Consider the following 24,727-nt stretch of genomic DNA (forward strand, 5'->3'; position numbering starts at 1 on the left):
AATTAGAAAACGAAAAAAACCCGAAACAAACCCTAGCTAGTACTGAAGCAATATTAAAGAGCTGATGTCAGGCTTCATACCTCTTATAGATTAAATAGTTAATACAGATAAAATTGTGCAGTCTGTTTCACAGGTCTGACAATTCCTGGAATATATAGTAACAGCCTCAAGCACCATGAAGGAACTCTTACATAAAGAAGGTGTAAAGGGCAGTGTTTTGGGGGGGGGGGGGGGGGGGTGGCAGGCAAACCTTATTTTTTTACTTTTATAGTATTACTTTTTGAGTTAAGATCATAAGGTTTTTATTTTTATTGCCGTGGAAAGTGCAAATCTTTTGTATGCATAAAATCATACAGATTTTTCAGGGTAATCTAAATTTTCCTCAATTTCCTATATAGCAGAATAAAGGGGATATACACACATCCTTCAGCTTTTTCTAGTTCACATTTCTATATTACAATTACCAGCATTAGCAATAGCAATAGATAAACTATTCCATTAATTCAGAAGTATCACAGTAAAATGCACCTTAACACATCGTCTTGAGGATAATCCCATGTTCTAAGTCCCTTGCTCTCTCTTGTGGGGATCATTAGTGAAAAATAAGAAGCCTTGATCATACTGAAATTGATGGGTTCCTTTGTCATTGACTCCAACAGACCAAAGATTTTACCCCATGCAAGTAAAAGAAATCATAATATTTTCACCTATAATTTATTAATCAGGAGAAGCATGATGAACATTTGTTTTAACTTTCACATCCTCTTAAAAAACCCAGTGAAGATGAAAGACTCATCAAGACTCATCTAATTACTTGCTGTTCAAAGTGAAAAAGAGTATCACAGTTCAACTCATATTAATGATGTTTATTGGAAGTGTCATCTGCATACTAAATGCATTGATAACATTTTGGGGTAGTAAAATGATGAATAATCGAAACCACAAGTTTTCACAGCAAACCACCAATTTCAGCAGCATCTGAGTCTCAGGAAGCCCAGGTGAGGCACTATAGGAAGCAGAGATAAGTGATCAGGTACACTACGTGTCCAGGACACACATACCTGGTTATCTTCCTGTCAGCCTTGTCCCATTACAAACCGTCTTGTGTTCAATTTTTTCCTTAAAATGTTAGCAAGGGGGGGGGGGGAGGGAAGCTTTCTAGCACACTGAGCCATCAGAATATCTATTCTATATTAATTTTATTTAAAGGCAGAGAGATTCTCACCATGAGCCTTAACGTTAGGTTTCAGTCTGCGTTACTCCTGTAAAATTTCCTTTTACTTCCAATGGGAAAACATTTTGCCATTAAATTGCATTAAATTATAATTCTGTAACCTTCTCTTACAAAAAATATCCAGCAAACTCTATCTCATATCGGCCACAGTATAGAACTTCAAGTAACTATTTTAGTGAAACTTGCAGATTATCCATACTTTTTCCTGCAGCCATCATTTCTGCAGCAAGCACAGGATAGCAAGAATACAGTAAAAATACAGGTAACAACACAGTATTAGTCCTTATAGTTCTTAAGACTCTTGTTGAACCAGCAGAAGCAGAAATACCTTGCCTGCTCCAGTAGATCCAGAAACAGCTAAAAGTTGCCCCTTCTCAATCTTGAAATTTATATCCTGAAGAACAGGAGAGGCATGAAGGGGGAAATTACTGAAGAAGAGATTGTTGTCAGTGCTAGGAGCTTTGCTGTTGTTGTTTTCCTGGTTTGCTTTCACAAACAGCTCTCCAATTCCCTGCAACATACATGGATTTGATACTTATATTTGATGTACATTAAAAATGAATAAAACATGCATATGCAGAGATGTATATTGTACTAAAGATTTATGAAAACATATGAACTTACTTTTCTCATGTTACTTTGTCTACCAATAAAATACTCATACTCTTAAATATACTTCTAAAAATGTATAAATTGGACTTGCACCAAAATTTGTGGACACAAACAAAATTTGCTTATTATAGAACTGTTTTCCAATGTTTATACATGTCATAGCCTGATCTTTTATAAGGCTGGCCTAAGTCAGTAATAACTACTTATTACAGGCCTTAACACTTATTAAAAGGCTTTTTCCAAAGTTTCTCAACTGTGGATAATTTGATATCATGCATTAATTACTTGCTAAATATTCCTTACCCGCTGAGAGCTGAAGCTAGTTAAAATGAAAGAGTGTAGGCTGCTCTTTTTAGAGAACATCATGGCAAACATTAAAAAAAAAAAATACACTCTGTGTTTTAATATAGTTTGGGTAAAAGTACCAACCTCATCCCAAAAAGCTGTTACTTTGTCCAGCTCAACCCCAGTGGTTGTTAGATTATACTCCAGAGCTTTATATTCTTTTTTCAGCAAGAAATCCTAGAAACACCATGAAAGCAGATGAAACAGTAAGGGACAAGGTCATATCTCACAAAGCAGTCCTTATTTGCCTACACGGGGCACTAATACTTCTGGTGGCACTTTTGCATTACAGTGCTTTCAGCAGAAGCATAAACATAAATCATGCAACATTTTTGGATGCAGAAGGAAATATTTTTGAAACTACCATACCAATTCTTTCATTGCTAGTGAAAACATAGCCATAAAGGTATTTTGTTCTGATTTAGAAAGAATATCAAAACTTGGCACTTGTTTTGCTTTCAGGACTTCTGTCTGGCAAGATCACCTCTCTGAGTTTAACTCTTTTCAAATAAACCTTCGGTTTTAGAGTAAGATGTAGAACTTTGCACTCTGGTAAACAGTGAAACAAAGCAGCTACATGCTGGTATCTCCCTTTTCCAAATATGCAAGAGGTTAAAAGAGTTGGAATGATCTCTCTACCTACAAAAATAAAAGGCAGATAATGATCCTGGCAAGTGCAGCACTGATGTAGTGTAATTTCAAATGACACAAGTCAGCAACCCGGTGCTCGTGTTGCCTTCTAGGATAGTCTTAGGAAGTAAGAGTAAGCCTATGCTAATGTAGGAAAGGCAGAGTATTCCATTGTTTTATTATGGTTATGCAGTCTGTAGATATTGTCTCCGCCAAATTCTACTTTTCTAAACTATGTGGAAGCAAATAGATTACATGGGCAATACAATGGAAAAACTAAGCAGACTCATGGGGAAATCAGTTCTTAACAATACACTTGCAAATTTTCCAAGTAGAACAAGAAGAAGGGTTCTGTTGGCATAACAATTAAGCAGCTGATTAAAAGAGCAGGAACTGAAAAACTGCAGGCAAGACACACATGGTTTATTCAAAAAAAAAAAAAAAAAAAAAAGAAGAGGAAATTATAGTTATGCTTTCATAACAAAGGGGTCATCTAGTGGAGTTCCTGGAGCAGTGATAGTCAGAGAGGGCACACTGATTCTGAAATATCACGGTCTAAAAAACATGTGAAAATAGAATAACCCAGGAGATATACCTGGCCCAGTCAACTCTCTAAACAGATGTAGAAATTAAATCAGAGATGTATGAGTGGTTTATTATTCTTATTTATGTTTCTTAAGACTAGTAAAGGGCTTTGGTGTCCTACTACTCTGTCCTGTCTGTCTATGGGGACTATACTGAACCTGCCACAAATGGATTCTGGAGCACCCAGAACTTGTTAACATCTCCAAAGACAAGCATTCAGTGAAGTGAGGGCAATGTTGTGACAACTGGGATGGCCAGTTCTGTGACTGTGTCCAGGGCATTGGACACACTCTTCCAGGAAACAGGAGAGACAGGATACTTCCACTAATGTCTAGGGAATCTGAGAGAACAAGGAAAGCTCACAATGGGACCTAACAAGGCAGACTTCTGAATGTCAAATAGAAAGGTATATGGCTAGATTTCTTAAATTTCCTGCCCAGTTAAAAGTCATCAAAATCCTACACCTACTTCTTATTCTAGACTGAGGTTCAGACATCTGATTAAGATCTTTAGGTTCTGTATTAGGTATTTTTATCACACTAAAAATAATAAAATCTATGTTCTCCAAAAAACCCTGCATCTATAAATATGCAATAAAAAAGGTCTAAGATTTCACCCCAAAATAGTGTAAGAATTCTCTTCCTAGGGAGTAATTTCAGAACAGCATATAAAAACGACAGAGTTATTGAGAATCCGCTCTGATTTTACTCTGCAGATAAGTCCCTCATGCTGGTACATGAGCAAGTGATCTCAGTAGGTAAGGTGGGTAATAATTATTTGACTGGTACCTTAATTATGTGTGCTACTCATAATGAATGCAATGCACATTTGCATAAAATGTACAGTCTCCTGCTGTTGTTGCCATTACATCTAGAAAAACAGAAGATCTGTGACTGAAGCTCCTGGAAGCCATGCAACTTAAAACATGTACTAATTTTGAATTTCCTTTTCTGAAGGAAAAAACTTCTCTTAAGTACCACAAGTTATGATTTTAGTAAGTTTCTTGTTCTGCAGTGAAAAAGAACTAAACATCACTGTTTCAGAAAAAAAGCAGCAAACAGGTAGCATGGTTATGTGTGGTTATTCTGCCTGGGGAACAATATCAAGATTTATAATGACACTTCATGGTGTTTAGTCAAAGCAACATATATTCAAAAAGTCTGCATAAATGCTGTGTGCTTTTGCTGATCAGCCGACAAGATAACATGATATAAAGAATTAGCTTACGTACTTGGGAAGATTTTAGTCTCTGTACCCTACCTGTATTTTGTTTATTGCTCCAATAGAGTCATACCAGGTCTGTACAGAGCCGGGAAACTGCCTGGTCACTGTCATTCGAAGAACAATGCAGAAGGAAATGGTGGTAAATATTTTTCGGAGAGTAATTCCTTTAATCAAAGCATACGGAAGCACAGCTAAGAACACCACAAAAAAGCCCGAGAAGAAGAAGGCTGAGCTGTTGAAATATCTCACATAAGCAGCTTTTCGTGTAAGCTTCAGTTCAGTTCTGTCAGAAAAAAAAAAAAAATATATATATATATATTTTAGTGTAAGATTTCACAGTTCACAAATTACAAATATTTTGGATGGAACTGTTGGCATAACAATTAACTCAGGGGCTCACTCATCCTTCTTATTTTCTAGAACTGCAGCTAGAAATTAAGTCTCCAAACATTTTTTGGGCCTAAAAAAATCATTAGAGTCAAATGTTGACATTAACGTTCAGAGATGCCAGACAAAGCAACAATAATCTGTCATGATTTACATACCCAATAAGCCACAAGCCTCTTCAATTCCTGGCACAACCAACCTCGAGCATCCAACACTGTGGTATGTGATGTACTCCCTGAAGCATTTAGATGCATAACTCCTCTACAAAAAAGGTACTTTGAAATGCCAGATGTGCTATATGTTACCATAGAAAAACCTTAACAATAGACAATCTGATTATAAGGTCATCTTCTTTTGCTTGGCAACCTACTAATGGCTTCACCCATGAATTAAGGTGCCACTTAACCTCCATTTGAAGAGGTGGAAGGCAGGGAGTCTGCTCTCCACCTTCCTTACTCCATAGAATCTCAGTCTACAGAGAATCTTACTGACTCCTGTGCAGTCAGGAATGCACGAACAACTTTTTCAGTATGTTCCCAAGTACCAACTACAGACTGATGCAGCCACAAGCAAAAGTTTCCCAGAGGTGGTTCTGTCTGTGATACAGACTTGAAAGCTCTGTAGATTACACGCTTACTTGGGACAGGTCTTGCTGATGCAATATGAGTACTTGGAAAGAGATGTGAGGGACCCTACAAGCCTTGCAAGCCTCTGCATATACAGAGTGTAGACCAGTGAATGCCCGGTTTTGGAGTGATGCTGCAGGAACCAGTACTAATACATAAGCTTGAGATCCTTCATTTTATATAAAGATGTGTCTCTGCTGGCAAAGTACAGACACTTCCAACCTTCACTTTCTCCAGTGCTATGCCATGGTTCAGAGGAACAGTTTGGTGGGGTGTTTTTTTAACTTCACTGAATACACTGCATAGCCCATAGGAGTGCAGGAATGTTTATTCAGGCATCTGTTATGAAGAGTTATTTTCAGTGCAGACTTAAGAGGTCACAGGGTAGACAGCCCACATTGGTGTCTCTGAAGCTGATTAAAATGGCCTGTATGAGAAAATGCCAGGACGCAAAAATGCTTTTGCGATGACTGAGTTATAATGGCTAAAACACAGACATGGCTTCGAGCACAAGCAGCTTGACAAGCCAAATGACTGGGAGGTCCTGCAGAGCTGATTCCACAAGCCAAATTCAATTGAAACTCTGATATTTCTGGGTTGACTTGCTCTGGTGATGTCTTCACCAAGTGACCCTCTGGATGACTTAAAAAAAATACAGAAGAATCATAGAATTATGGGATGGTTTGGGTTGAAAGGGACCTTAAAGATCATCCACTTCCAACCCTCCAGCGAAAAGTAGGGACACCTTCCACTAGACCAGGCTGCTCCATGCCCCATCCAGCCTGACCTTGAACACTTCCAGGGATGAGGCATACACAGGTTTTATGGGCAACCTCTGCCAGCACCACAACACCCTCACAGGGAAGAACTGCTTCCTAATATCTAATCTAAATCTACCCTTCTTCAATTCAAAGCCATTCCCCCTTGTCCTATGACTATGTACCCTTGCAAAACATCCCTCTCCTGATTTCTTGTAGAGTCCCTTCAGGTACTGAAAGGCCACAGTAAGGTTTGCTCAGTGCCTTCTCTTCTCCAGGCTGAATAATTCCAATTATCTCAGCCTTTCTTTGTAGGAGAAGTACCTTGATCTTGTAATATTGCTAGCATTCTTGTCTTTTAAATATCCATTCATCATACAATAAAAATTAACTCCATCATTACAAAATTTACTATAAATTATTATAGAAAATATAGATAATAAAATAACAGTCCAATTTCCAGGTTTCTGTGACCAGTTCGTGGACTACAATTTATTTAATCAATTTCTAGAGGATTTGCTAGCATGATGTGCTCTCAAATTTCCTAAAAGCAATACATGTGACCAGTGACATCAGGGGAATCCTAAACAAGTTCCATCCTCGAGCTAGATCTCATGACCTGGATTCAGACTGAGCTTCTCTGATTGTTTATAGTAAATAATTACAAATTCTAATGGTAAAGAACACTTCACTTTCCCTGGGTTGTTTTTCAGAAAGCAGCTGAACAAGTAGGTGTTTGTGGAACAATATGATTTTATGTCTGTTATTTACATGATAATATGACACTTAGATTTCTTTTATTTTCCCAATCACACACCTGGCACAGAATTTTATTTCTTTGTAAAGGACTAAACAAACACACGGGACACATGGGAGTGCCTTTAATGCAGCATCACCCATCAATCAATGTGTCACTTCTCCTCCCTCTCCCCAGAACTCCTTGTTGGTAACAAAGTCTTCCTTCTCACAGGCCTTAGCTAACTTTTACCTCCTTTCTCCTTCAGGTCTGGTAGTTACAGTTCAATCTTTATATTAATTGAGGAGATAAGCATTCTACAAGGCCATCTACAGACAATAAATGTTAATGTAAACGTGCAGGATAAAAACATGAATCTACACTACTTTACTCCTTTCACAGATTGTATGCAAGTTTTATAACCAGCTTTATTACATTTCTCAGAAAAAGGCTGCACATATTCGTATTGTTTCCTTCACCCCAGAACAGAGACATCTGTTAAGTCTTAAGTAACCTCCACAAAAGAACTTTTTCTTTTAAGATGAGGAAAGGGTTGTCCAGAAACAAACACAGATCCCACAGTTGTTTTACCTGCGCAAACTAACCACTGAAACATCATTATAACAAATGAGGAAGTAAATAAAAAAATCTCGCCTCCATAGTAAACTTGAGGAAAAAAAAAAAAAAAAAAGGGGAAAAACCCCCAAGCTGCAGTGTGGGAATGTATGGTCAGTTTATTGAGGATTAATAGCTGTTGCTTTACTTCTTAACTGACATGACCACAGATGATGTTCACAGCCACCTATTTTTTTTTCTGAGCACACAAAAAAATTTCTGTAACAAATGAATACACTTACTCACGGATGTTTTCAATCATTTTTTCCATTGCATCTTCCCAACAATAAGCTTTAACTGACTGTATATTTTCAATTATTTCTGACGTGATGACAAGTCTCTCATTGATCTTTCCTGCTCTCTTATTCCTACAAAGTAAAAAGGCAGTAGGTCAATCTTCATCTTTTTCATCCTGTGTAGTTAGCTTGTATCCCATTATATCTTTTGAAAACAGTTTCTATATATGCCTCTGCTAAAAATGTTTACCAGAATTATTATGAAGAATGAAGAAGAAATTATTAGAAATCAAATAATTGTTTTAAAATGAAGAAAATAGAAATTCTAAAAAGGATGAATGGAGTAACTAACAAGGAGTTTCAATTCTAAAAATTCTAGATTTAATGCTATACCTAATTTTATCACTATTTACTCCATGTTAGACTTTTCATTTTTTTTAAGCTTAGACACCTGCTGCTAAATAAGTGAAATTTTGTCTGTAACTTTCCCTACACAGCAAACACTCTTTGGACTCATCCTATGTAATTTCATAACCAGAGTACCTTAATCAAGTGGCATAAGCTTCTTAAAATCAATGTGTTTCAGGAAACTATATTGAAATATTTTAAAACATTCTCGTCACCTGTATTTTATCATCATTTGTCCCAGCCAGGCTTGGAATAAGACCATGACTATCAGAAAAGCAAGTCCAGAGAATGCAGAAGCTTCTAACATATCCCAGAGCAATCCCATCAGCAGTGCCACTTGTAATGGTGCAATCCATACAAAATGAGCCAGAGCAAGACCCTACAGAAGGCCACAGTAGGAAAAAAAAAATAAAAGTTAGAGATGTCCTCTGAAAACTACATGAAAAGGAAGTAGTCATTAAAGTGACACTTTGAAAAATATAGTGAAGAATGGTACAAATATTTCCAGTAGAAAAACAAGTTTATAAAGGAGGACTTGTGATCCTGAGCACATAGCATTCTGGGTGTTAATTATGATGAGAGTGCAGCAATACATACACATTCTGCACCTCAACTTAGATTTATCTAAGGCAAAGTTCAATCTGCAACTGTCTCTTTGTTTCTTTGTTACATATACGTATGTGGAAACGTCACAGCTTTGTAAAAGTAAACCAAATTTGGCATCAATGCTGGCTGTTTCAACCACTGTAAGATGAGAAAAATCCATGTAAGAATCTTCTGAGAGTGTTTTAATCTGATATAGAAGGCAAATATTACTTTGGTGAAGAGATGAGCGTTGTATGAACACATCTAGTTCCATGCAGTCCTCATTCAGGAGATTTTGGAGTGAATCCCATGATCAGGTGAACAGGAGTCTCTGCTACTGCAGCTACACTGCAGCATTGACACGCCACTTGTCTTAAGCTGACATTACTCTATACAGTCATACATGCTTAAAGTAAATACACCTTGCAGTTCCAGCCATGTGTCTACACTCTCTCTGACCTTGTGTCTTCATGGGAAGCAAATCTTATACTACCAAAGGGCCAATTAAACAGACATGAAGAACAGAAGTTTATAGAGTTTCCAGTTCCTAAAGGCGTTAGCAGGGATTCATTGTAGTCTCTAACAGAAGAGAAGTTTTACAGAAGACTCTCTGACATTTTATAAGACGGATGTCTAAGACTTCCTAACACAGTTTTTAATCAATAATCCCTTTTTAGTGGACCAGGTAATAATAGGAACAGGAGGCTAAACCTCATCGCATGTTCAATGACGGAAATGGACTGAATCACCTCAGTAAAGGGATGCAGTCATCAGGAAGTAAAATGCAAAGGTTGAACCAGCAAGTTCTGACTTCTGTGAAACCAACTGTTTAACCCAGAGGTTTCCTGGCAGGTTCTCACTGGACTGAAGAACAAACATGTCTTTATGATGTAACTGCTTTTCAGGTTTCCTCTTCTAATCAGCATAGGAGATAAAGAATGTCATAAGAATCAGAATGAGCATTTCTAAGACTATGTGCCAACACATTTTCTCAAGGTAATGAATGAGTATTTAGTCTACAATGAGCACTCAGTGCAGTTCTTCATTTGTGCTCCTTCCCTCCTTAATATCTGTCATGAACAGCTTGACATTTGTATTTGATGGATCACCAAGTGAATTAAACAACTGATGACGCACCTCATCAAATTTGTTCAGATTGTTGGAAAGAAGACTGACCAGTTGTCCAGTACTTATTTTATCCAGAACTCTGCTTGACAGTCTTAAGATCTGTAAAAGAAAACAAAACCATGCAAAAATTGTCAGCTAAGTTATCTCCATAAAACACAATAAATAAAGATAAAAAGATAAGCAATGATGCAGTAGTATAAGTAATACTCCACTTATTTGTTTATGCTACAAAGAAAGTCTCATTAAACTTGTTATTTATGTCACTTGAATTCAATATAGCCATTACATTACTTTAAAAATACTGATGTATTGACTTAGTCCTTGCTTCCTGTTGCATATTTTATGGATATAGATATATATGCAAATGCAAGTTTTAATTAGGCGTGCATGCTGTTTGCAGCTGTGCATCCACAAAAATCTCCTACTGTTGCCTCTCTTGACAAATACTTTTGAAAGATGCTTTCACAGTGAGCTTTACACTAGAATAACTAACATTTTTGTTTAAATTATCTTCTTTGGGTACTCGTAAAACAGAGTAACTTATTATTTCTTTGTATTTTTGAATGTGTGGTGGGTCAGTATCTGTTGACTCTTCATGCTATAGTGATGTCACACAACATCATTCAAACTCAATCCCATCAATGTTACATTTTTTGTTTAAATCTTCACCTCTAATTCTCATTTGAAGATATTCTTTGGCCAGCAGCATGTTATTCTTCCTTTGCAGTACACATTTTGAACAGGAGCACAATGGTAAAACAAGGCACCTCACCACATATGCAGCAGGTCTGAACTCACAGAGGCTGATTTCAGTCAAACCAGCTGTAGATTTAATTCTTCGGACTGGGAAATTGAGAGCTGTCAGAATCTGTTAGCTACATTATTATTCCTTGTACTTTGTGTACCTTCACAAAATTATCAATCTTTCAGCAAACTAGCCAAAAAGTTACAGAGACTCAGACAGAGGCTTAGCTTGGAGTATAAGTGAAACAATTACCTTCTTATAAATCAAGCTAAACATAGCTATCCTCATTTGCATTCCAATATGATGAAGACCGAATATAGCAGGGTGTATAAGCAGTGCTCTCACAAAAAAGAGAAGGCACAAACCAATGCCTAGGTAGTAGGCTATGGATCTTTCCTCAGAGTTGTCTGGATCATAGGAAGCTATTATTCTCCCCAGCAGAAGGGGTTGCACAGATTTGGTGACTTCCTGTAGAAAGAAACAAGAAAAATAATTTTGGTCAGCAGTGGGTTCATTTTTTTTCAAAATGGCTAACATTTCAATTCAAAGTCCTACCAAATGAGATTTAACATCTGAGTTCTTACATGAGGAAGTCAGGCCTCTTTGCTGTGCAAACCACAGAAAATTGCAGTAATTGCACAGGACAACAGACAACTCACTGTTGTCTAAGTCTGTGATGCTCCTGCAATTGCACCAAAGCAAATAAATCTGTCTCGTAAATTTGGTTTGATCATTTTCTACAAAAGTGACTACTGAGATTAGCTTCCACACTTACAGAGTTTTAATGGATTAGCCATTTCATATGACTTAATCTAGTTTATCAGGCTGGACCTCTCTTTTGGTCCCTAGGGAACAGTTCTCACTGCATTTTACTGGACTTACAGGACAAGGGAAGCCTCAGAACTCCCAAAACAAACACTACCATTCTCACAAGAGAGTGAGAATATAGCTAAAACAAACAAACAAACAAAAATGGAAGTAGGAACAGAATAAAAGTATAAATAATTGGAACATCCTACTCAACAGTTCTAGTCACTGTATCCAGTTTTGTAACAAAAGCAGGAGAGGAAGTAAATGGTGAGGGAGGCAAGTTTAATAAAGGTCCCAGAGAGAAAACAGTCCCTCCAGCATTGGAGGCCCCTATCCAGGAGTAAGAACCAGGGTAGGAGAGGAGAAAGAGGTAAGGACAAACCACTAAACTACAAGGTATCCAAATGATTTGCTAAAGCCCTGACTTGACTTTAGTCTGTTATCACATTTGTCCTCAGTCTCCTTTTCCATTGTAATTAAACCCCATCAGTGTTACCTCACCTTTTCTTCCATTTCCCTCCCCGCCCTATCATTCTCATACTTTCACTCCTCTAACCTCATCTTTTTCCATCTCTGCTTGTTGCCTCCTCTTTCCTTACCTAGTCTTTCCCAAAGAACTGCAAAAATCTCCTGTGTGCTGTTTTAACATTTTGCTTCATGTTCTGCATGAGCTTCAGAAGGACATGAAGTTTGTATGTGCTCCTTTGCTTCGCACTTATGATCAGTTTAAAACTACATAGTCTTGTGAACTTGCATGCATCTCCTTATTCTCCTTTCTGTTGCATTGCAGCTGAAAGCATGTGATACTTCCAAAGTAACAAGATATTACTGAATTCTTTTGTACAGAGATGCGTCAAATTCTGCCCAAAAGTTCCCAGTACTTCCTTCCAGATGAAAACCACATAGACCACCATAGAGACTCAGAGAAGGGAACTGGTGAAGTTCAGCTGTAATTAGAGTTCTACTGTAATAAATAGATTGGAAAAATCCCCTTTAGAATTTTTTCTTCTTCTTTGAGTTCTCTCATAAAAAAACAATCGCAAGTACTTCTATAACCTGTACTGTAATCCCTTTTGAATGTTACTGTTGGTGGAGCTGATACTCATCATTCACTTTTTCCACAGAAGAAGTAGAATTTTACTTACATCTCAAAGAACATACCTGTACTATGTGCTACACCACCCAAATTAAACACCACTCTGCTGTGAATCTGGAGCCAGCTTTGACAAAGGCTTCAGTGTTATTAATGGGCAAAGGGAGGAGTGTTTATTAAAAAACACATTACCCAAGACAGCTGTGCTTAGACCATATGCATCCCAAAGCATCAAACCAAGTCTCTCCAAAACTCATAAAATACAAAACATTCACCTCTCAAGGACAATATGGTGTTTTCATATTCTTGGAGATTCCAAGATAAGCTTTTATATATAGGCTTAAAATAGCAACAAGTGTTTTTGTGTGTTTACTTTCCTTCCAGTGAAAATGACATGCTCTGCTGCTGTGTTTGTTGTGACTATAAGTGTATTGCATACATTCTGAGCTTGCTGGAAAAAAAAAAAAAAAAAGAAGATTTACAGACTAGAATAGTGGCTGGCAATAAGCCAAGTCATACACTATCTCATGGGGCATAAAAGTCCACTGGTTTACAATGGATATTTATCAGCTTGCTTACCAAAGATATTATCTAGTCTACATACAAATCAAAGCAGAACTGCCTGGTTTTCCTTTCTCCTCTTGTAAACTCAAAATTACCCACTGGTATTAGTATGAATAGGATGATCAGAAAAACCTGCCTAAAAAAAAAATATGGAATTTGTACACCTAAGAGAAAATTCAGTTTACAAGAGTCATGTTTTGCCTTTCCCTATCCTTATTCCTCCCTCTGCATTGATCATAGGCTACTGAGAAAACCGTAAGAGTCCCCCTCACAGAAATCTTAATTAAAAGTGTAAAGATCTGAAGAGAAATGAGATTATGACACAGAATACTGTGCTAATCTGACCTGGTATGATTTTTCTTATGCAACAACGACTTTTATGCTACATGTATCCCCCATATGTTCAAACACTCTGCATTTGAAGACAATAATGCACATCTCTCCTTTGGCATATGGCCAAGAAGTATTTCCCTCCCTGCCTCCTCACTCACATCCGTGACCCATATGCGAGAACTTCAGGAAATCCTCATTAGGGCCCTTTGGGATATGATACTAAAACCACTTCTAAGTTAATGTTAGCAGCTGTTGTGCCTGAGTGGAAATATAAATTTCATGGCAATAAATGTAAGATCAAAATACAAACAGAATCAAACTGATCCTCACAGCAAAGTATCTAATTGGCTAACAGGTAACAAGCTAAAAAGCAAGATTTTTGTTTCACCACCATAATACATTTTCTTCAAATTGCAAGACTCATATTCTGACAGAGTGAAGAGTGGAAACCATCTCAAACAGCAGGGGAGCAGATACATTAGGTGCAGTAACTCAACATGCCTAACATATCACTGTTTATGAGGGGCAGTTGTAGTACTCTAGGGGGCCAGAGCACAAGTGTCCACCCTGCAATAACATCATTACCTACAGCTCATCAGGGACGAGGGAGAGATGGGAAAAGGGCTAAACTTAATGAGAGCAAAGCTGTGATGCCACTTGAAAGGACAACTACACAAACAGCAGGGATGTCAGCAGAGTTTAAACCACAGTGCAAGAAAGATGCCATGAAAATGGCTCAGAGATTAGACAAGCAAAGAACTGAAAGGAAAATGAAGTTCAAAAGAACACACAACTTGGTTACACCTATGCCAACACAACACAACATCCTGTCCCCTTTCAAATTTATGGCAAAGCTCCCATTAATTTCCGTGAACAAGGCCTGCAAAGAACACCAGCAGCTTTAGGAGCAATTTGGGTTTTTTACAATTCCTCTTTCAATAAAATGAAGCAGCTTTAAATAAACTGAACACTAATGATAATACAATCAAGAATTTAAACTAAGATTTAATCTTTCCATGTTCATTATGGAAGGTGCAGATTCATTTACTATGTTTAATTGCACACATCTGTGATTTCTTAAAGAATTTTTTTTAAAAACCCATACAGCCAACCAAAGAATATGACTCAAAAATCCTGCAGTCTTTTTCTGTCCTCACCTCATCTAAAATTGTACTCCATTAAAAAAGCATACAAGGAGAAATCAACCCTGCATATGTATGCCAGCACACATTGCCTAAACTTTGGCAAAGAGTGTTATCCTCAAGATTGCCTGCAAAAGCCCTCAGACACTGCTTAACTTTTAACAGAAATGCATTAGTGCAAAGGTTCTGGCTGGCAGACTCAGCAGGAACAGCTATTACAGTGCGTGGTAGGCTACACTCTTAGAATCGTTTTGTTGTCAGTAGGGTTTTTTTAAATCCAAACCTATCATGAATAAGGAGTGGCTTGGTGAGTAAAAGGTTAAAATATAAAGGCAGTAATGAGATCACACGAGCATATAAAAGACATGATTGAGAAGGGGTCTGCAAATACAAGGTGTCATTCCAAAGAAGACCTGACAAAAATGATGAAGGAGTAGAGAAAGAATAGTTATCATGCAGCTCCTTACACAGCAAGAGGCCCTGCCCTAGACAGCTAACTGTCCTACCTGGACAAAGGGAATTTAGGGTCCAGTACTTAAAGGGTATCCTCCTGACACAACACTACCCCCTGCATGCAGCAAAGAATGGAAACTCTCCTCAGCCTTCTTTTTGCTGCCAATGTATTTATAGAAACCTTTTCTTTGCCGTCTTAAACTTCAGTGGTCAAATTTAGTTACAATTTGGCTTTAGCTCTTCTGATTTTCTCCCTGCATAACCTCACAACATCGTTTTAGCCCCAAGGTTGCCTGCTACTCCTTACATAGGTGATATGCTCTCTTTTTTACTACTAAATCACAGAAATTTGTAAGTAACACAGATATTTAATGTGCATATTGGTTAACAGCAATTTTCAAATTTGCAGTCTGGCTATGCATACCTAGTGAGACACCATTAACAATAAATTATTTTCACAGCTCTTAACTCCAGTGATAGGATTGTCAAACAAACAGGTGGCATTTGGTAAGTCAAGGTAATCCTACCTAACATGTTGGAAAGGTGATAAACATGATCAGTTCAGGCTTTCACATCAAGTTCCTGATCACACACTTAGGAAAATTAAAAGCACTAGAAACACTTAAAAACTATTAATATGCAGGTTTTAAAGGTATGAAGACATTATCAGAAAATACTTTTTTAAATGAAAGCCCCTGGATACATCTCTGTATTTATCACCTTTGCAAGCAATACACAGAGGAAAAATCTGAAGCTATTCACAATATTCTGTATTAATTTAGCAGTCCCTAAAAGTTGGATCTATTTAAGGAGCACTAAAATCTTACTGAAGAGAAGAACAATTCTTACCCCTAAATATAAAATTATTCCATAGAACATAAATTTCCAGAAAAAACATCGTCGAAGAGCATTTATGAGTTTGGGTTTCTTCTCTGAAGTTGCCAACTCTCTGTCCCATTCTCTGAAAAGGAATCAAAATCAGAACCATTAAGTTGTATGAGCAAATAGATGGGCCTATGGCTGTGACATACTTCAATTCACTCAAGTATATCCAAGGAGATTTAGGTAAGGTGGCTAATAAAAGAAAGCTTTGCAGAGACCCCAAGAATCTGGCCTTTTTGGACTTGACAGATCAATAGAAGTTCAAACCTAGTTCAGCCACATATTTGGTAGTTTTAAATACTTGGTCATACATCACCCTGCAGGGAATTATTTCATGAAAAGGCCACATTGTATGTTTTAAAGAAACTGGCTGTACTTAAAACCAGAGTACAATAATAGGCAAATAAACGTTTTGGAGCTCTTCCAGTCTGCAAAAAAGAAAGCACCAACAAAGCATCAAAAATGTGACTTTTCTACTGCACAGCACTACTTTAAAGCTTGTTGCTGGGAAGATAATTTTCTTTTTAATGATAAATTGTAGACCAGAAGAAATGCTGTATACAGAGAATATATGTTTTGGCAAAATTCAATTTACAGTTTAAGGCACTCCTGAGAATATCCTCAACTATTTTCTCAGATTTTCAACTGAATATTAGATAACCAGAATATTTCATTTATAAACTAACAAAACACATTAAGCATACCAATGTTCTCAGTGAATTTCACTGTTTTGGAATTCTTATGCCACCCTCCAATTAAAACTGATTGGATTGGCACAACAGTGCATATGTAGGCTGCCTTGGAGCATCAGTGAAAGCTACATCATCAGTTGGTGGAGAGGGAATGGGTGTAGGCACCTTGTTTTAAGAGCTACTCACAAATGCAGCACAATTTCTAAATTAAGACCTATTGAAATTAGATAAAGAAGAGTGGAAACCTAAGTGAGGAAAGTCAGAGTATGATTTCTGCAGAAACAATTAGACTACCAACAGTGGTATCAAAGGAAATTAAGAATGTTATTTCATTGAAGAAAAATAAATTGAGGTTTTACAAGGTTATTTTGGGAAGCAAAAACAGCATTTTCTGCTGTCTCCCTTTTCAGGGAACCAACACTGAAGCGCTGAGTCCAGCCTCGCTCATCACCCTAAGATTGTGCAGTATCTGCTGCTCCAGCAGGATCCCTACAAATCTATGGTGCCTAGTGGGATTCATACCAGAATCCTCAAAGAGCTGGCTGATGTCATTGCAAAACCTCTCTCCATGATTTTTGAGCAGTCTTGGGAATCTGGAGCAGTCCCAGGTGACTGGAAAATGCTGTTCCAGTTTTCAAGAAGGGCAAGAAGGAGGACCCCAGAAAATACAGGTCTGCCAGTCTCACTTCAGTGCCCAGCAAAAATCATGGAGAAGATTATTCTGGGAGGTATTGAAAAACACCTGAAAGACAACGCAGACATTCGTTACAGCCAGCACAGCCTCATGAGTGGAAACCTCATTTCCTTTTATGACAAGGTAACCCACCCAGCTGACCAAAGGACACCAGTGGATGTAATCCCTTTGGATTTCAGTACAGATTTTGACATGTCACAGGATCCTTCTGGACCAAATGTCCAGCACTCAGCTGGATAAACACTTTCCATGATGGGTGAGCAGCTGGCTCATGAGTCAGGCACAAAGGGTTACAGTGAATGGGCTGACAGCAGACTGGTGACTGTCACTAATGGGGTTCCGCAGGGCTCCGTCCTTGGCCCTTTGCTCTTCATCATCTTCATATATGACTTGAAAGCAGGACAGGAAGGGATATTGAGCAAGTTTGCAGATAATACAAAACTGGGAGGAGCTGTTGACTCTTTTGAGGGCAGCGAGGCCCTGCAGAGACCCTGACAACACAGAGAACAGGGCAATCACCAGCCATATGAAGTTCAACATCAGAAAGTGCAGATTCTGCACCTGGGATAGGGCAGCTCTGGATGTACAAACAGACTGAGGAACAAGATACTGGAAAGCAGCATCACGGAAAGGGTCCTGGTCAATGGAAAATTGAATTTGAGTCAGCAGCCAGGAGGGCCACCTGTGTCCTGGGGTGCATCACTGCCAGGCAAGGGAGGGGTTTGCCCAGGCCTACTCTGCACTCCCGCAGCCTCACTTCAAATATTGCGGACAGTTTTGGGTGCTGCAATATAAGAAAGATATGAGAGAGTGTCCAAAGGAGGGCAACAAAGATGGTGAAGGGCTTTGAGGGGGAGTCGTGTGAGGAGTAGCTGAGGTCACTTGATCTGTTCATCCTGGAGAAGAGGAGATTGAGGGGAGACCTAATTGCAGTTACAACTTCCTAGTGAGGGGAAGGGGAGGGGCAGACACTGATCTCTGTGGTGACCAGAGACAGGACTGGAGCATGAAGCTCAACAGCATGAAGCTGAGTCAGGGAACGTTTAAGTTGGATATTATGAAAAGGCTCTTCACCCAGAGCATGTTTGGGCACTAGAACAGGCTCCCCAGGAAGTGGTCACAGCTCCAAGCCTGAGTGCAAGAAGCAATTGGACAATGCTCTCAGGCACATGGTGTGATTCTTGGGGATGTCCTCTTTAGGGCGAGGATTTAGACTTGATGATCCTTCTAAGTCCCTTCTAACTCAGCATATTCTGTAATTCTGTGATCAATGGCAGATATCACAGGTACCTGTATACAGTAATTTACACCATCTAGGTTGTACATCTGCACCAGGAATCCCAGTCATGTCCAAAGTACAATTGCGTGCCATCAGCTTGCACCCAACATTATTTAAACATTTAATCCAAAAGCTTTGTAATGAAAATTGCATTGTGATTCCTGAAACAAATTTATTTAATTAACCTTTCATACCTTTCCAGTTTTTCAGAAAGATTATCAGCAGAGTCTGCAGAAGGGATTTGATAAATATCTGACAGCTCCAACCGTCGTCTGTAACCCTTTTTCAAAATTGGGTTTGTCCATCTAAGCAAATATTAAAAAAAAAAAAGAAGTTAGAAATAAAAAAAAATTCTATCATTAATTCTGGAGTTGCTTTGTCTCACCCTGAACAGTTTGTCCACAGCATCCAAGTATGTCTAAGTGCACATGCACTCACATACACACACATACATGACGATATAGATCAGCCCTGCATTACATTTACAAAACTATATTGACAAATATAATATTAAAAGAATAATTGTGAAACTCCTGCATTGTATAAGTTTTAGGGTGGGATCATGCCCCAAACTTCCTACTGAGTCAGCAGGAGACAAATGAACAGGGGATTGAAACCTTTGTACTGTATTTCCAAATATGCTATGTCCATATAAATAAATAATAATTCAGAACTATAGTAAAGTGGACATGTAAGTTTCATTCCTATCTCCTCTGCTCTGGGGAGACCCCACCTGTATTACTGTGTCCAGCTCTAGGGTTCTCACCACAGGAAGGACAGGAACCTGTTGGAGCGAGTCCAGAGGAGGCCACGAAGAGGATTAGAAAGATGGAGCACCTCTCCCTATGAAGAAAGGCTTAGGGAATTGGAATTGTTCAGCCTGGAGAAGAGATGGCTCTGGGGAAATCTTAAAGCAGCCTTCCAGCACTTAAAGGGGGCCTCCTGGAGAGCTGGAGAGAAACTTTTTACAAGGGCATGTAATGACAGGACAAAGGCAAATGGCTTTAAACTGAGAGAGAGCAAGTTTAGATCTGACCTTAGGAAGAAATTCCTTACTGTGAGGGTAATCAGACACTGGAACAGGTTGCCTAGAGAAGTTGGGGATGCCCCATCCCTGGCACTGTCCAAGGCCAGGTTGGATGTGGCTTGGAGAAACATGGTCTATTGGAAAGTGTCCCCGCCCATGGAAGGGGGGGTTGGAACCCAGTGATCTTTAAGATCCCTTCCAACACAAGCCATTCTATGATTATATGACATCCTGCAAATGCGCTTAACACAAATCTTGTGTAGGACTCCTCATAAGATATTCATTGTGTCCACTATATACACATATTTTGTATTTGTTTTTTCAAATGTCATGTTTAAAATTTTAACACTTATTTAAAGAGCATGCTGAAACAAAACAAAACAAAGCAGAAAATGGCTACTCCAAAAGGCTACTCTGTAGAGCAAACCTTTATAAGCCATGAATAATTTTATCAAACAATTCGGCTCCAAAAAAGCCTATGAATCCCAAGGATGAACTTATGCAAAACTTTTTCACCAGATTCTGTTCAGAAATCTTTTTGAAAGCAAAGGACTGGATCAAAACATAAGAACTGTTTTGAACTAATGGTATTTTGAAACTATTTTTATTTTTACTAATGTATTTTGAAACTATTTTATTTCTGCTTTACTGTCATGGATAAAAATGATTTCCTTAAAAAATGAAGTGCCTGCAAAAGAAGTAGCTTGTGGTTGATTGCTATCATACTTCCATATGTAAACCAGACTTTGTAAAAAACCCAGCATGATTCACGATTATGATAAAATTCTGCAAAACTTCAATTATTTCAAAATTCTTGTTTTAAACTGTTTTTGTAGACAACAGCTAAAACCCCTCAAAATATATGGAATAATGTTTCCCACAGTCACTTAGAAAATATAAACAGCTTATTGGATATGCTTACCTGTATGCCTGTAAGAACATATGTCATACACACAAAGTAATCCACATTCTCAACTGCAGCCTCTGAAGGTGCAAAGAATTTGATACAAAGGTAAAAGAACATCACCAAACACCACAAAAGTGCAAAAACTGCCTTAACACAACAGATGACTACTTGTGTAGTCATCTTGCAACTGTGTGCATGTACATGCACACATGAACATTTACTTTAATGAAGTTATGAATTGCATGAGACACCAGTCTATAATCCCCACAATTCAGTAAAGCACCAAGATATTTCTCAAGTGCATGGTTATATCACAATCACTGCGAAGAGAATATACTGTAAGAAATTGAAGGAGTGTCCTTCATTTTTGCAATAATAATAAGGTTTCAGATGAATTAGATGACTTCTAGCACAGTCTTTCATACCACTGTAGCTGAGAAATAAGTGATTCATGGTATGTTATAGGAAGGGAGCTAGGAGAGTCCACTTTGCAGAGCTACTGGATTCTCATTTTACCATTTGGAGATGATAAAACATCCATAAACGTTACAGTTACTGGAAAGAGGGGACAACATTTTTCAGGGATAAAATAGATTAGAAGAAAAGTTTTGAATTTCATGTAACACATATGTGAAAGTCTTTCATGGATACTGCAAATGGTATATCAGGTACTGATTTGTATTTTGCCAGCTCCTGGAAACAGAAAGGACCACTTGCTATTGGCTTGGTGCACATCTTGTGGAGAACTGGCTAATCCTTGTCATTCAGGAACAGAAACTCTCACGAGTTCCTGTTCTCAGCTTCACCAATATCCCCTATAGGTAGATATTTCAGTAATGACAGAATGAATACAAAATATGGGATACAAAACCATTACTGCAACTAATGCAAGGAAGTAACAGTGCTTCCTAGGCAACTTCTTTAATTCACAACACTGTAGCCAAGTAATAACCTTCCTAAGCTGCTTAATAATGCTTTGAGACTGCAATAAGCAATTCTCAACCTGACAAAAGATAAGTGCTTTACAGTTTCACTTTGTATGTTTTGAGAAAACAATTTTTATTACACTGTTTCCCTCCACATATTTGATTTTATTTATAGTTCTGGTTAACACCTACCCTGGCATTTCGCCACAGCCCTAACTCACAAAATGAACTGCATTTAGAAAGAGAGCTGTGTGGCTGTATTATCATTTGGGGAAGGCAGCACGCTTAGAGTAAAACGAGAGACATTTCTAGAAGTACAGTAGATCTGCTGTGCTTAACTCTGTGATAACCAGGTGCATTTATCACTGCCATCAAAATTATGTGGTCTCTAAACTACCCTCCTCTCCCAAGACAGCATTTGATAAAGACTTATGCAGTCCTCATCCCCATCTCACTGCTTAACACAGTAGCTGTAACTGTGCTAGATAAACTCCTCCAGCCTGCTGAAGGAACAGTGCTGACACCTTCCCCTGGGGACCTCCTAATATTCAGCCAGGTTTCTACTGCAAGCTGCTTGCAGGGCTTGCATAGAGATGTTCATCTCCCAGCTGCCCTGTCCCTGCTTGGAAGTCCCACCCTTAATAGATCTGGCCAATTTGTACACTGTGGCTTCAAGTGACAAGTGGCTTCAGGTTGGAGTGGTGATCATGGAAGGAGCTGGCCTGGTGTGTGATGTTTTTCTCAAGGTGGATTTTCAACAGCTGCTTGAGTTGTGTTGTCAAGAACTGTGGGAGACAGTTTTTGTTTTATTAAAAGGAATATACTAGACCTAAAAGACATAAATATCTCATAAAACAAATTTTTTTTCCAGATTCCTGTAGCATTCCTATAGCCATTATGTTCTAGATTCTTTGCAAAGATTTGAAATGCAAAATGACTATGAATTTATTTTAACTGGCAATATAACCTGTAATTATCCATGTTTCCATAACACTAGGTGACATAGCATAGTCAAAGTTTGTCAATGAATATGGCTCTTCTATTTTATTGGCTTATTGGAAACAATTTGGCAGCATTAATGCTGAGGTTTTTTCTGACGTTGTTGAGGAAAAGAAATTTATTCTGAAAGGAAGAGAGCAAGAAGGAAGGGAAACAGATTGGCTTTACAGCATTATGTCAGCAAATGCCATCGGATTACTGGCTGGCATTTAATGAACCCTTTCACAGAGGAACCTGTAGTGCTGTGAGAGTTTTGCCACTAACTAGGAATGTTGTTATGGGTACACACATATGAAACTCAGCAGGGAACAAGTTTCAAGGATGTACGGTAGGAAAGAAGAAAAGAAGGCGGCAAGTTCCACATCTGCTATCTACTGTCTGTAGTAAAACATACATTATGAACTTCACATATATCATATATATAACATACTGTTTGGTAGATCTCTAATAATCGTTTCTTTGTCATTTACTTAACCAGTATGCAACAGATTTCTTATTACAGCTATTGCTTTCTACAACATATTCAGGCTCATCCCACTCAAGCAAATTGTATCAATAGGACAGATGTCTTTGGCTTTCCAGAGAGTATTAACACAGACAATTTGTCAATAGGATTTGACTCTCCCTTAAGGCTGCTTTGCATGTCACTGAAGACAGAAGGAGCATCTGTGTTGCTAAGCCAACTGCCCAGATCTTCCTAAGCACAGGAATACCCTAGGCTCCACTGGGCTCTTCAGATCAAGAAGCACAGTTTGCTGAGACAGTAACAGAGCAGTGATGCTGGGCTTCCCAAGACCAGCAAAACAGAGCAGCTTTCCTACAAGGGTCACTGATCAGACTGGTATCATGTCATCAGGTGCTCTGCGCACAACACAGCAACATCTACTGAGCAGCACAGAGGTGACTACGGTTTCACTCCCTTCTACAAAGCATTCAAACCTGTGCAAAATATAGTTAAGCATAGTGACGGCAGCTCCCAAGGAACTGGACCTAAAACTCAATGGAGAGAGCAAGAATAGTGCCTCTGGCTTTAATTGACAATTAAGGGGGAGGTGGGGTGAGGGCAGGGAGAAAGGAACATGATCAAGCCATAATTATGATGCTTTGGAGCCTGAGGTTTACAAGGTGCTCGTAGAGCCATGAATTCTTACCAACTGCAAGAGAAGGCTGAGGTACCATGTAAATCTCAGACATTCCCAAAGGGTCCCTCTGACCAGACTACATCAGAGGCCTTGCACTCCCATGCTCCCCCAAAAGATACCCATCACTCCAGCAGCAGCAAATTGTAAATTATTGCTTACTTTATACTGGAAGTTGCTCTAGTACACCCAAAACTGCTTCTCCAGAAGTGTCTGCACCACCAGCTGTCTTCTCTGAGCATCCTGTAATGCAGCTGTAAAAGGTGACCCTAGATTTTTGTGATCCTTGCTAACAGATAGGACAAGTCAGCATGCCCATGGAACACAACAAACAGCCTTTTTCCTGCCCCCTGCCCCGTGATTACCCTCAACAGAGTAGGGTTGCAGTTACTTTGTTTTGAATAGTAACCTACTGAAATAGCATGTTATATATTCTGAAAACTCTATTCACTTTAGCATTTCCCTGTTTATAAACCAACAAAAAAACAGCAATATAGTTTAATATTTAAATATAATCATTGCAGGGTTTCAACAACAAAAGTAACTGTAGATCCTCCTGATTCCTATTTTGCTGTTTTCGTTTTTTTCCCCCATATCACAAAAATTAAGATTTTAATTTCTTCACTAATAAACAAATCTTCCCCATGAGGTGTTATTTGACATGGAAAGTATTTAGCTGCAATATTATTGACTCTGCCACTAGCTGTGAGCAGCACCATTTAAAGAATACTCAATGTTCTGCTGAAACCCCAGGATTTCAATAGCAAATCTTAATTAGGATTATGCCACAGCAATTCTTGGGGAAGTCTTGTCTTTTATGCCCAGTTTTTGTCAAGTGACACTTGTTCAAATTATTATCTAATTTCTAAATGCTTTTTTAGCAGTAATTCAATTTTTTTTTCCTTACAATTAGTCAGGTAGTCAAGATATTTC

The 24,727-nt window shown here is 38.4% G+C and overlaps 1 protein-coding gene across 1 annotated transcript in view; it reads right to left on the minus strand.

Moving 5' to 3' along the window:
* CFTR (CF transmembrane conductance regulator) overlaps positions 1 to 24,727 on the minus strand; it is an 86,409-nt gene that overhangs the window by 54,564 nt on the left and 7,118 nt on the right. Inside the window, exons 2-10 of the mRNA XM_066183045.1 lie at positions 18,991 to 19,101; positions 16,099 to 16,210; positions 11,107 to 11,322; positions 10,119 to 10,208; positions 8,612 to 8,775; positions 7,995 to 8,120; positions 4,667 to 4,913; positions 2,276 to 2,368; positions 1,563 to 1,745 (exon numbers count right to left, since the gene is read on the minus strand). Coding sequence (XP_066039142.1) covers positions 1,563 to 1,745; positions 2,276 to 2,368; positions 4,667 to 4,913; positions 7,995 to 8,120; positions 8,612 to 8,775; positions 10,119 to 10,208; positions 11,107 to 11,322; positions 16,099 to 16,210; positions 18,991 to 19,101 — 1,342 coding nt within the window. The remainder of the gene's footprint in view (positions 1 to 1,562; positions 1,746 to 2,275; positions 2,369 to 4,666; positions 4,914 to 7,994; positions 8,121 to 8,611; positions 8,776 to 10,118; positions 10,209 to 11,106; positions 11,323 to 16,098; positions 16,211 to 18,990; positions 19,102 to 24,727) is intronic.

The sequence above is a fragment of the Chamaea fasciata genome, unplaced genomic scaffold (assembly GCF_029207755.1).
Source record: "Chamaea fasciata isolate MVZ Bird 193981 ecotype frontalis unplaced genomic scaffold, bChaFas1.0.hap1 SCAF_5, whole genome shotgun sequence".
Lineage (NCBI taxonomy): Eukaryota > Metazoa > Chordata > Aves > Passeriformes > Sylviidae > Chamaea > Chamaea fasciata.